At 31.1% G+C, this 13,393-nt stretch overlaps 1 protein-coding gene across 2 annotated transcripts; it reads right to left on the bottom strand.

The window, feature by feature from the left end:
- Positions 1–2,227: 2,227 nt before the first annotated feature.
- On the bottom strand, positions 2,228–12,797 carry LOC111624719 (calcitonin gene-related peptide type 1 receptor-like). Of its 2 annotated transcripts, XM_023367634.1 has the most exons (15): positions 12,747–12,797; positions 6,939–7,097; positions 4,737–4,924; positions 4,469–4,656; positions 4,286–4,408; positions 4,102–4,199; positions 3,940–4,031; positions 3,708–3,858; positions 3,492–3,642; positions 3,360–3,420; positions 3,046–3,112; positions 2,882–2,967; positions 2,674–2,812; positions 2,534–2,575; positions 2,228–2,415 (listed from the first exon to the last, which is right to left on the bottom strand). In XM_023367634.1, exons 2-15 carry the CDS (start codon positions 6,984–6,986, stop codon positions 2,239–2,241), a joined length of 1,611 nt encoding a protein of 536 aa, XP_023223402.1. In that variant the 5' UTR covers positions 6,987–7,097; positions 12,747–12,797; the 3' UTR covers positions 2,228–2,238. The 2 variants fall into 2 exon arrangements, with proteins under 2 accessions (XP_023223402.1, XP_023223403.1); XM_023367635.1 differs by lacking the exon at positions 12,747–12,797 and having other exon boundaries at positions 6,925–7,076.
- Positions 12,798–13,393: the final 596 nt, after the last annotated feature.

Genomic DNA, 13,393 nt, shown 5'->3' with positions numbered 1-13,393 from the left:
TATTAACAAAGAAATGGTTTAATTTCTTATTAAAATCACAGAAAATTTTTAAATACATTTTTTGTGTGTTATATTTATGATGAATCTTCGATTTTCATGAAAGATGTCTCTATATAATATATAAAAATTATTATTATATTATTAAACACCTCACAATAAGTATTAGTAATATAGATAAGTCAAAAAACCTACATACTATAAGTCAAAAAAAAGGGGTGGGAACTAAAGAGTTATAAGATAAATTAATTTATACATTATAGATAAAGAATGTATATGATACAGGTTATATTTTCCGCATTCCTTTGAATTTTCTTATGGAGTACACAAAAGCCATGGTTTTCCATGACTTTTATGTGCACCACAGATAATACTTAGCTCCAAAATATGAACTTTCTGAAGTTTTCTATTTCTATATACAGGTAAACTCAGAACTAAAAGTGTTATGAGTAGATGAATTGAAGACACAAAGCAATCCAACACTTGCAAAACCTGCCAGAAGGAATGCCTCTAGAGAACACTTCCTATGAGACACTGCCGCTATTTATGTTCTAACAAATAAATTAAGGTTTCTTCATGTGGTTAGACACGTGAAGAAATCTGGACAACTCCAAGTAGAGGTGAGAACCCATTCAGTAGATTTATTTACTTTGGCAACTGTGGATTATGAATAGATGGAATACATTTATGCATTTTGTTAAATGGAGTCACCATTCATTACTATTTAACTAAATGCACAAACAGATGTGTTGTATCTATTCATATCCACCATAATAAAATGCACCATAGAGCTCCTTACAAGAGATTACACAATGAATCCAATGGACGGAGTAATTGTATTAATATACAGTGAAAACTGCTTAGGCGACCACCTGCATTCGACGGGCACCTGTCAAAACGGGCAAAAATTTCTGGCACGGAATAGTTTATTCATAGAGTCTTAGTATAAGTTACCTGTATTAAACGACCACCCGTGTAACGCGACCGCGGGCATCGATTTTTGGTTCGAAACAACATACAACACCTGTAATAAGCGACCACTTTCGCGAATGTATCTGGTTTAAACTATTGTAAGAACCCATCTCAACAACGTTTCCACCTGCTAATATAATGAATTAGTCTAAACTCTCGTTCGAACCCATCCCGGGCACTTCTCCCACCCTTGAAATTAGGTGCAGGTGTTAATAAATTAGTCTAGCAACAAAGGAAATTCATTTCAGTTTGTTGGAAAATGTCCGAAATGCAAAGTGCTGTCGTTAGAAGATCGTATTAAAGTTATCACAACAGCAATTAGCGGCGAAGTTTAACTGTGGGAAAACAAAATTTATTTTACCCTAGACCTACAGTATTTTCCTTGGGGGTGTAAAATATTGTACACGATACAATTAATCGGCTGATCTCATCGTTTGATAAAATCTATTTTTATTTATTTATTTTGAAGCTCATATACAGTACACGTGCGATAAATAGTTTCTGTATCAACCTACCTTATTTCCACGATATTTTTAGAAAAATAATATCCAAGTAATTTTCGCAGGCAAAATATTCAAAAAACAATAAACGCATTAATGCAAAAATCAGTTTTACTTCCTTTTTCGATTCCGCGATTGTAATGAAATCGTATAATGAGAAAAAATAATAAAATCGTTTTATTATTAATTAATAATTTTTCTTATTGTACTTAATTAATTAAGAAAATATTAAATATTAAAAAATACAGTATTTTTAAAGTTAAAATAAGATTAAACTAACGAAAACCAAAAGCAAAGTGATGGAGAGATAGGACGCGCTTGTATATTGATGACGTAATACACGTAACTGAGGAGCGAACGAAAAGAACCGAGTCGAATTAATTAAGTCGGAAAAAAGAAAGTGTGCATTATAATCGAGAAAATGCGACTATTGTATTAATCTTTAAAATATTGGTGTTAAATCTGTCTTATAATATCATGACGACTCCTGTAAATCGGGTTTTCCGATAAGAATAAAATACAATACCAATATAGCCCTATCGTTGAAAAAATTCGCTTATTTTTTGCTCATCTCGAGTTTTGCTTAGTAGAAATGGCTAAAAAGTGCGCAAAATACGTACGGAAATAGGGTATTACAGCACCACCTTTATTGGACGACCACCTGTCTAAAAGACCACTTTTTGAAGGAACCATGGGTGGTCGCCATAGACAGGTTTTACTGTATATGTTCGTGTAATTACTCATAATATATACTTACACCAACAGTGTTTCAACACGACGTCCTTTTTACTGAATCCTGACGATTCTTCAGATATTGAATTTCTCCAACAGTTGATACATGAGTCGACATGGACATTCTTTTCATTGTAAAATTATTCCAACTTCTCCCTTGTGAATCTTGACGAAGTTTATACCTCTGATACGATCTTTTCAGAAGATATAGGACCTGATAGTGTATAAAACATAAAAAAATCATGAAATTTTTCTATGTTTTAGTAAACTACAATGTCTAACTTATAATTTCTAACGTGTTTATGTATATATTATTACAAGATTATGCTTACTTCTCCATTGACGTAACAGAATATCACAGCAACTATCATCCCCTGTTCAAAGACAATTGATTAATGCTTATATTTTAAATATATATAATTAATTCTGTGTTAAACGGGATATTTTATACAGTAGAATTTTATGTTATTACCTGTAAACCATCCATTGCATGGCTAATATAGGTGTATGCTTCTAAAATCTCGCATCTTCCAGACTGTGGACGATATATTACAAGAGTAAAATGGACACCAAATAATGGAACTAAAATCAATGTGGCTCTAACGGCTTTCCTGTATAAAATTACAATAATTTTATTGTGTTCTTTATACATAATTTTTAAAATATAATTACTTACTTACCTATATTGACTGGGTTCATTAGCGTGGGTTGCTCGAAGCTTTGTAACTAAAACTTTAATTATATTGCAGAGGAATGCTAGATTTAACTAAAATACATAATTTAGAAATTAATTTATAGATTAATTAATTAATTATTAAGATAAAACAAAAAATATTAAATATACTAGAAGACTCAATAAGTTAGGAGTGTTCATTATCCATTCGTAAGTTTCTTCTGGAATTGCCCAGCACCTGAAATAATTTCTTAATTTCTTACAATGATAATAAATTTCTCATGTTATCTTAGTATAAAATGCAAAATTTATAGTGTATTTGTGTATATAGGAAGGCCCAAAACTCGGGTAACCATCTTTTCTTTCAAGAAAGGCACCAATTTATCGACAAGGTCTGTAACTTATCCGGTAAGTTTAGCATGTGGTTAACTGATTTTTGGACTAATTATATCACTATTATGCTGTAATTTATGCAGTAAACTCACCTTACATCCGAGTAGATCTTCCTCAACAAGACATATATACAAATTGGTATTACAGGAAAAGCTGAATACACGAGTAAATTATTAAATGTTTTATCTCATTCTACAAATGACTTAGAGCAAAATTCTACATACCCCATCCAATTAAATAAAACATAATGATGTCTTTCTGTTCTGCAAATGCTGCAGCAATTAGTTTATGCAAATAGAATCCTTCACAGAACATCCACATGTAATTTGTCATGCGAAAATATTTTGTAAGTACGAACAATATCTTGCATCCTATCTGGAAATTATTCATAAAATTACTATAAAATTCATAAAAATTTATAAAATAATAAATTAACTCACCCCATTAGCTTCCAAAATTGTATTTTCTTGGCTATTACTTTCGATTTCATTTAAAATAACAATGGATTTAAATAATATAACGAAAATACCATTGAGAAGTAGTGAAGCGAATAGGTGTTTATGCATTGTTATTCGATGCACCTGTAACTGTCTATTTAATTAAATGTATTTTTATTATTAAATTAAGCTAATTAATTAATAAAAACATATATATATATATATATTATCTTACTTATATACTATGAATATTATCAATGCAGGAATCAGGAAGACAATTGAAATACCGTAAGTTGCAATGTGGAAGTACAGTAATCTCCTTACTTCCTGAAAAGAAAATAATTAATTTTATAAAATGGAAGCCTGTAAGTGATAGAATTTATGTACTTTCACCCACATCAACACGTCCACAGTTTCCATAATTAGTCCATTCGTTGTTGTATTCATCATTAACATACCAAGTACCATTTGGCCAACATTCCTTTATTGCATAACCTATACAACATTACATAATTTCGTCAATTTTATATATTAGGGATGCAAAATTACAAGTTTTTAATCGAAAAATCGTATTTATTTACGTGAACAAGCCGGTTGTTCGCTCATAAAATATACGTGTCCAGCACACGGGGCAATAGCAAATGTTCCAGATTGGGTATCAGGCCAACACTGCCAACCATCCCACGTCCTTGGGCAGTATAATCCTGTAATGATTAGGGGTGATGTAACATATAATATACTCGATTTTACTTTAAAAAATTTACCTTCGGAGGGTTGAGGATTTTTTGCCATTTCTTCGCAACAATCCAAAGCTGTTCGACAACACACTGCCCATTTTTCGAAGAATTCCTCAGAAATTAATGTCGATACAATTGGAGAACTTGTGTTATTTGGATCAGGTATATACGGTGTATTATATTCAGGATCGTACAGGTATCCATCTCCTTTATACCTGTAATAAAAAGTATTCATTGAAGAAACACTAGTTGTTCCTACGCTATATAATAGAAACACGTAAATTAGACTCCTTACACGAATTTAAAGCTCAAATTAGGGAAGATCCAATCTGGTAAGTAATCGTAGCATCTTGCACACGTATCGTGGCGATAGAATTCACGATTTAGAGAAACTCCTCGTTCGGTACGACACAATACATTACCGTTAACACTTGTATTTGTGTTCAGATTATCTAAATCCATTTCAATTGAATGTGATAAAACCTGTAAAATTATTTTTAAATCATTGTATAAAATTCCTGAAGAAATTTATACGTTGTATATAACTAATAAAACATTTCCTAAAGTCAAAAATAATTGGCTAATTGTTGTACAAAATGAAAAGGAACGAAGGATCTACGTGAGATTTTAACACAAGTTAGTTGTATAAGTTTAATAGGTCAATGATAGAAGGTGTCACCAATGTCAGACTTGTCGTTAGTGTAAAATATATGTTAACACTTATAAGGAAAAGGTGTACATTTACTACAGCAGGGACGTTAGGATGGACTTGATGGACTCATTCATCAGTAATTAACAATAAACTGAAGTGTTATGTATAATCAACACTGTACACTGGAGATAAGTACACGTAAAGGTGAAGAAAATAAAAAAGGGAAATTAATTTTAAAGTGGGTTACCTTCTAAAAAAGAAGGTCATTGTAGGCTTTGTCAAGCGTAGAAGTCAGTTATATAAGTTGTTGCTAGTAATGATGTGCTTGAAGTTGTTGCAAAATTTAAAACCTGTCGAAATTTACTTCGACATTCGACTTTATCACATATAATTCTTACCCGTTTCCTAATGCGTTTATTATTTATTAAAATGCTAAGTAATTGTAGTTTAATAAATACTCGACGTGATTACAGTCAAATTTAATAATGAGAAATTAAGATGTAATTAATTGTCGATAAGCTCTTAAAATACAATTCTGTAGTAAATAATTGTGACTATAGAAAAATATTTCTATAGTACTACAGAGATGCTTCATTACTATATATAAGGATGTTACATTAGTTACTATAAATATACTACATTAATGATTACAGGAATGTTATATTAGTGACTATAAATAAAGGCTATAAAGACGTTACATTAGTGACTATAAGGATGCTACAGTAGTGGCTACAGGGATGTTAAATTAGTGGCTACAGGGATGTTAAATTAGTGGCTACAGGGACGTTAAATTAGTGACTATAAAAATGCTACATTAGTGACTATAAAAATGCTATAATAGTGACTACAGGGACGTTAAATTAGTGACTATAGAAATTATACATTAGTGACTATTAAACTGCTATAATAGTGACTACAGGGACGTTAAATTAGTGACTATAGAAATTATACATTAGTGACTATTAAACTGCTATAATAGTGACTACAGGGATGTTAAATTAGTGACTACAGAAATGATACATTAGTGACTATAAAAATGCTATAGTAGTGACTACAAAAATGCTATAGTAGTGACTACAGGGATGTTATATTAGTGACTATAGGGATATTACAGTAGTGACTACAGAGATGTTACATTACTTACTTCAGGAACGTTACATTAGTGACTATAAAAAGTAAGTGTTCTGTTGTGTGGTGCAGTTACACTTGAATATAAATCATAAATTGAGTTTAAGACAATGATTTTTATTTAAAACAATTAATGAAAGCAATAAAATATTTGACATTTTTCCTGTATAAATGGCATATAACCGACAAAAATATTAGGATGAGAATAAAACCTTCGCATAACCTATTTTAACTTATACCCTGTGACTATGGGTGCAGCTGTTCCATTATATGTATAAGTTTGTATCTGCAAAGTGACAATATAATACGCATCCGTTTATAAATCGTCGTTTAAACCTATCCCGTGGAAAATCCACACGAAAATAAAGCAAAGCACTCGAAAAAACAGCAATTTTCTCTCTACATTCACTACTTGTATAATACATATAATACTTCTTTACTTGTGTTTAGATAGGCTCGTCCTACGTTACGTTACGTTACGTTACGTCTGGTTAATGAAAGAAAACATTATATCTAATGACTTAAAGCCTTCTTTCATTAGTTAGAAGTAACGTAAAGTAAGAAAAGTGTCTGAACTCAGATGCATAAGCAAGCCAATGATATTGCTCGTTAAAAATAAAATGTTGGCTGTTAATTATATTATATTATATTATATTTACGAAGAAATAATTGTATTAGCAATAAAAAAACAACAATAAATTACCTCATTTCTTTTACCTGAATGACAATAGCAAAACAAACAATTGATATATAATGATGTCCCATGTGTAAACCAACAAAAGATATTTATTTTTCACAATACATCAAATCCCATTCTTCACTAATCTCTCCTCTCTCCAACCGAAGATGCTCAGAATTAGGATAAATTCGTGATTCCTGGAAAAATAATACACGAAATAAGCACATACACTATAAAATTATGCTTATAAATAATTAAATAAGTTTTCGACATCCGAACCGACCTACAGGACGTACTGAAAGAAATAAATGTATGTAAACTAATGTAGATTTATTGTTGAAAGTATAATTAATGCGATGACCTTTATTATGTTTAATTATTTTATAAATGATGAGAGGAGAATGATGATCCAACATCATCATCCTCATCATTTATGAAATAATTAAATGATGATGATGAAGATGATAATGATGGTGTTGTATCCTCCTCCTCCTCCTCATCATCATCATTCTCAACGTCATCATCCTCAACATCATCATCCTCATTCCTTACATCCTCAACATTATCATCTTCCTCATCGTTTATGAAATAATTAAATGATGATGATGAGGATGATTATGATGATGTTGTATCCTCCTCCTCCTCCTCCTCCTCATCATTATCATTCTCAAAGTCATAATCCTCATCCCTCTCATCCTCAACATTATCATCCTCCTCATCGTTTATGAAATAATTAAATGATGATGATGAGGATGATAATGATGGTGTTGTATTCTCCTCCTCCTCCTCCTCATCATCATCATCATTCTCAACGTCATCATCCTCAACATCATCATCCTCATTCCTTACATCCTCAACATTATCATCCTCCTCATCGTTTATGAAATAATTAAATGATGATGATGAGGATGATTATGATGATGTTGTATCCTCCTCCTCCTCCTCCTCATCATCATTATCATTCTCAACATCATCATCCTCATCCCTCTCATACTCAACATTATCATCCTCCTCATCATTATCACGTGATTATCAATCACGTGATAATGATATGAATACGAAATAAAAATGAAGGTAATTAACTTAATTAAATATTATTAACTACAGCTGTTAAGTTAATTGTTTATTACTTTTAAATTACTTAATAATAAGCGTTTTTATTTCTTAATCTTCTGCTTAATTAGTCGATTAATCTTTATTATTTACTAAACATTAACTCTTATTCATCCTTTAAATTCGGTAATAAAACAAGTAATGTTTAAAAAATATCTCGACAGATGGCGGTACGTGAAAATTAATTTAAGTAAAAGTGTTTTATTTTTTTGTGACGTAATTTAAAATTCTAATTCACGTCACAATGAAAAGTTTCCTGATTAATTAATGTATATTCAGTAAAAATATAATCAAGTGTGTGAATGGGGACACTCCTTTATATTGATGATGCATTTTACGAAGTAAGAAAGACTAAACTGAACTTATTACTCTAAAAATTGCATCAGGAAGGATTTACCCTTTTGTCGCACGTAATTCGTCGAAGAAATAATTCCCGGTATCCACGTATGTTAGTCATGATGATAAATTTACAGTCGACCCCCCCTATAACACTGTTGATAATTCTGTTTTATATGAATTCCATGTTATACGAGTCACTTAGATTTTACATATACGTCAGCCGTTTACAGCCCGGCACACTTATTTGTAAAATCTAAGTGACTCGTAAAACATGGAATTCATATAAAACAAAATTATCAACAGTATTATAGGAGGGTCGACTGTATTGTTAAAGATGACGGGAAGGAAGATGAAGAGCGCTTACTAATTGTTTTCGGATAGGAAGAAGAGAGAGGAAGTGGATTAAAGTTCGTGTGAAGAGGGTGAATCTCATGTTTGTGACCAAAATTATTGTATCACGAGGAAGATTGTGGGAAAGGAATATGCTTATTGGGAAGACGGACTAGGAGAAAGAAACAAAAGTAGTGGTATATCGTGATAAGAGGAGAGAATGAAAAGGGAAATAAGAACAGAGAACGAGAACGAGAATGGAGTAGTCACATTTTCATCAAATGAGTAGAGAAAAAGTGAGTATATTAGTCACGTCTTCATCGGAAGAGTAGAGAGAGAAAGCGAGGTCTCATTTTCGTGAAAAAGCAGAAAGAGAGAGAGAGAGAGTAGTCACAGCTTCATTAGAAGACTTTAGGAAAGTCACATCTTAATGAGAATAGTATAAAATGAAGATAAAAAGATGTTACGTATTAACGAAAAGAGTAGAGAGAGAGAGAAAAAAACAAACTAGTCACATCTTTATTAAACAGTAAAGACTAAAGAAACACAGAGAGAAAAGTCACATCTTCATCAGAAGAGTCGAGAGTGAGTTATTATTAAATTTTATTAAATAAATTTCCGTATATTTCTATTAGATTTAAAGAAATTTGGAGGAAAAAAAAAGACGAGGAAGAGAGAAGATGCTGCAAGATATTAAAAGGGATAAATGAAGAAAAATAATAGCAGTGGAAACAAATTTACAAGGCTGATGATGATGATTTATTACACGAAAAAGTAAGAAACAATTATAAATTATAAAACTTTTACAATTCTATAAATGATTAGGCCTATATATTATTAAATAAAATACCTTTAAAAGAAACATCAGTAAAAGGAAAATGCTTATTATTTAATAAATTACATTATTAAAATATCTTATATAATAAAATTTTCCTGTTTTAAACAAAAAGACAACCTTTGTAATAATAACTTATGAATTATTTCCACATCAGCAACTCGTTTTACCGCATATTTCTCTATGAAAATGTAAGAATTATTAAGTAATATAACTTATTTATATGTATATGGAGAAGAAAAGAAGCTTCTTCTTCCTTGCTAAGAAGATAAAATTTATAAAGAATTTTTATCTTCAAAGTATTGATCAACATCTACCAAGATATACTACAAAATTAATTAATTTATATGCCGTAACGATAAATTGAAATTGCTCAACATCATCAACAGAAACAACATAATTAATCTGTAAGCTGCTATATAAACATCATTTAGTTTATTTTAAAAGAAATTTTTATTTATGTCCATTTATTTTCATGTAAATCTATGACATTTAAGTATATAAACATTCATTTTAACTCTCTATAAATTGAGTAGGAAGGTATTTGTGCGTGGGTTTTTATTTAAACTTTATTCATTTATAATACGAACTGGTAAAAATAAATATAAATTTTATTATATTTTTCCTGCATTTTCTAAATTTAAGAAGAATTTTTCACGTTTCTTAACTTAATGTTCTTAAATTTAAAATAGCTGACTCTATTAAAACTATAGGTATTTTTCTATAGGCTCAACACAGAGCCCCATGTTGCATCTAGTTATATAATATGAGGCTCTATCTATACATACATATTTAGCCTTATTCCCTTTACGTCTATCTTGAGGAACATGTAATAAGGAAATTAAAATGGAGGGTATTCCAGAGACTTTTGTCGTTCAGGTTCCTAGGAAAATTTACCTGACCTCAGAGTTCGTTTCAAGAAGAATTTTGCCATTAAGGGGAGTAAAGTCCAATTATTAACCTATTAAGAGTAGGGTGGTTCATTTATTAACCATTAACCTTTGATTTTCTTGAAATTTACAGGCAAGATTTACGCTATACCTCTACCATTTGTAAGATCTTTCACGTGTAGATTAACTAGTGTTCTTTGTAATTACTTGTATCTACATCCCCATTATCACGAAGGCACTTTTCTAATGACAGGGATACATACACCAAAAGTAGTAAAAAGTCTGTTGTATACAGCCTACCTCTCAACAAAGGATTCCAAGTTTCTATATTGGGGCCAATACTAGAGCGGTCTGTAAACGTATTAACAAATATAAAAGAGATATTAACACTGCATTAGCGAACTTAACAGTTAATGAAGGGTTTAACACTTAATTAGAACAGTGTCAAAACAATATGCACACCTTCTAAGCCAATCACTTTAATTAAGATTCTAATTAGATACAATAGAGCTTGTCGTTAGAGATGGCCGTTGTTGGGAGGTTAGACTGGACTATACTAATTAAATATTTTATTTTATATTGTTGTAATGGAGACAGCATAAAACAGCAGATATCAGTGTGTTGGAAAGTTATTAACTAGTAAGGGTGGTAGGATCCAATTATTAACTATTAAAAGTAGTAGGAATCATTAGGATCTTACCACACCCGTTAAGGTGTGGTAAGATCCAATTATTAGCCATTAAGGATGGTAAGATCTCATTATTAGCAGTTAAGCTGTGGTAAAATCCAATTACAAACTACAAAGCACTGGTGATGAGTTTAAGCCTGAACAACAGGTTAAACACGTCGGATTTTTTTCACATATCTACACCTAACAAAAGTTATTTTTCCATAGAAACTCCTCTGTGAGGCACCCCCCCCTTTGGCGATTTGCCAAGGGGATGTTTTCAGCTTTACAATCAACTATTTAAAGCTTTTATAAAGTCATATTCACTATATTAAATTCAAAATTTTATATTTAAAACTTTAATGTAGTTTTTTTTTTCTATACAGATAAATGCGATTAACTTATTTAATGTCTTAAGTAACTTAGTTAATTATAATTTTATTTCTAAAGAATTTTTAAACAATGTTCCCTTCCCCCTTTGTTTTTTTTTAAATTCAAACTTTAGTCAATAAGTTTTACAAGAGATTCACGTCCTTGATGGATGACCTCCTGCTGTTCTTACTTCTTGAATATTGGTGTCAATGTCGTGACGAAATTCCGCTTCCTGTCAAAGGAAACTAAAGGATTATGAAATAAGTATTTTTTGCTGTATGTTTACGTTACTACAATATCAACCGACGAACAAAACAACTTCATTTTCATCCCTTTAAACGATCTATTTTAAAGTTTTCTTTTTTTATTTCCTATTTTATCTCTGACCTTATTGATTTATTGGGAAAATCTGAAACAAGATTACTTTACACTCGCGTGCCACAAATTTAAAACAATTTTAGGTCAGTTTAAACAGTACAAAACCTCAACACTACTTAATTCTATTTACATTTATATTAAGTGAAACATCTCTCTCGCAACTCTGATCTAATTATAATATCAAAAACTTATTATAAATTAATTAAGATTAAGTTTAAGTGACGGTTCTAGGTCTCTGCGGGCATAGGCAGATATAGATTTTCTAGGCCATTTTTTATTAATTTTATATAATAAATATATTGCATCATACTATATTTGATATTATGTAAGTTCCTTGTAAGTACATGATTTAAAAAGTTGAGCAAAAATTGAGTTTTATTGCATACCTGACCCGTAAAGAGTCGGGTCGTAGAAGATGAAATTCTCATCATTTTCTATAGGGTGCTGCAAAACCTTACTGTCTGTCAGTGCAGTACCCTTACTGCACTGACAGACAGTAAGGTTTTGAAGTAGGGATAGTGCAGTAAAGGTAGTGGGGGCCATACTTTTTCGAAAACTGCACGACTGAGTCTGACTACTTGCACATAATAAAGGACAACCTGCTACTAGAAATCTGGTATGAAAGGTTACTTTAATATTTTTTTGGAGCACCCGTGTATGTGGAAATAACACCAGTACTATTCTACGCTTATATCTTTACTTATTTATTAATTAATTAGCATCACACTTTTAAGTTTAAACGATGGTTTCCACTCATAAAAGTTCGTTTTTCGAAGGTGTTTTTTAGATCTAAACTTCCTTAAAATTACTACTAAAATCTTTTAAAATGAAAATTTCATCTCCTCTTTAGCAAATTTTTCAGAATTTTAAGTGAATAATACATTTTCTGATGCAGAAAAAAGTAGCAGAAAATATTCCTTACCTTAGTTTCTATGAGACTAAACCACTCATCTCGCTTGATGCTACTGATACCTTTCTCCAAACGTCTATACAATATCTTTACTGTCTTCACACAATAAGAATGTGGCTCCATCTGGAAGTGATTATTAAAAATCTTTAAATAAAATACTTGTAGAAAGTTAACCCCCCCTCATGCACACGAAACTATACTTTAATAGAATTTAATAAAACGATTGCAAATATATGCTTCATATTAAAAATATTTGCAGTCAATTCCTCGAGGGTGCTTTACTAAATAGTGCCATTCTCGTAAGGTGCTAATTAACACTTATGTTAATTGACCTTTTTATGTAATGTTAAGTCACTCACTCTGTTTCTTGTGACTCCACATAAAAGTTTACACGCATTGCAAGAAGTCAGAGGTCACTATAACTACACATAGGATAAACCAGGTGTTTTATAAGTAAAAATAAGGGAATGTAAGCCTAGGACCATCGTTTCATTGTCCATGCATGTCCTCACGTGACTCATGGGACACACACTGCAGAACAGTGTCTGGGAATTACTAAATGGACAATTTTACAACTGATGTCACCTTGCAGATCTTAAATTTCGTGTAAGTCTCTTCTTGAGTGTAGGTGTAACACTCGATTTATTGCTTGGTTACTC

This window comes from Centruroides sculpturatus, unplaced genomic scaffold, assembly GCF_000671375.1.
Source record: "Centruroides sculpturatus isolate CEXI.00-Female unplaced genomic scaffold, Cexi_2.0 scaffold375, whole genome shotgun sequence".
Classification (NCBI taxonomy): domain Eukaryota; kingdom Metazoa; phylum Arthropoda; class Arachnida; order Scorpiones; family Buthidae; genus Centruroides; species Centruroides sculpturatus.
Note: the sequence above shows the minus strand (reverse complement) of the source record. Positions and strands in the feature narration are given on the sequence as shown.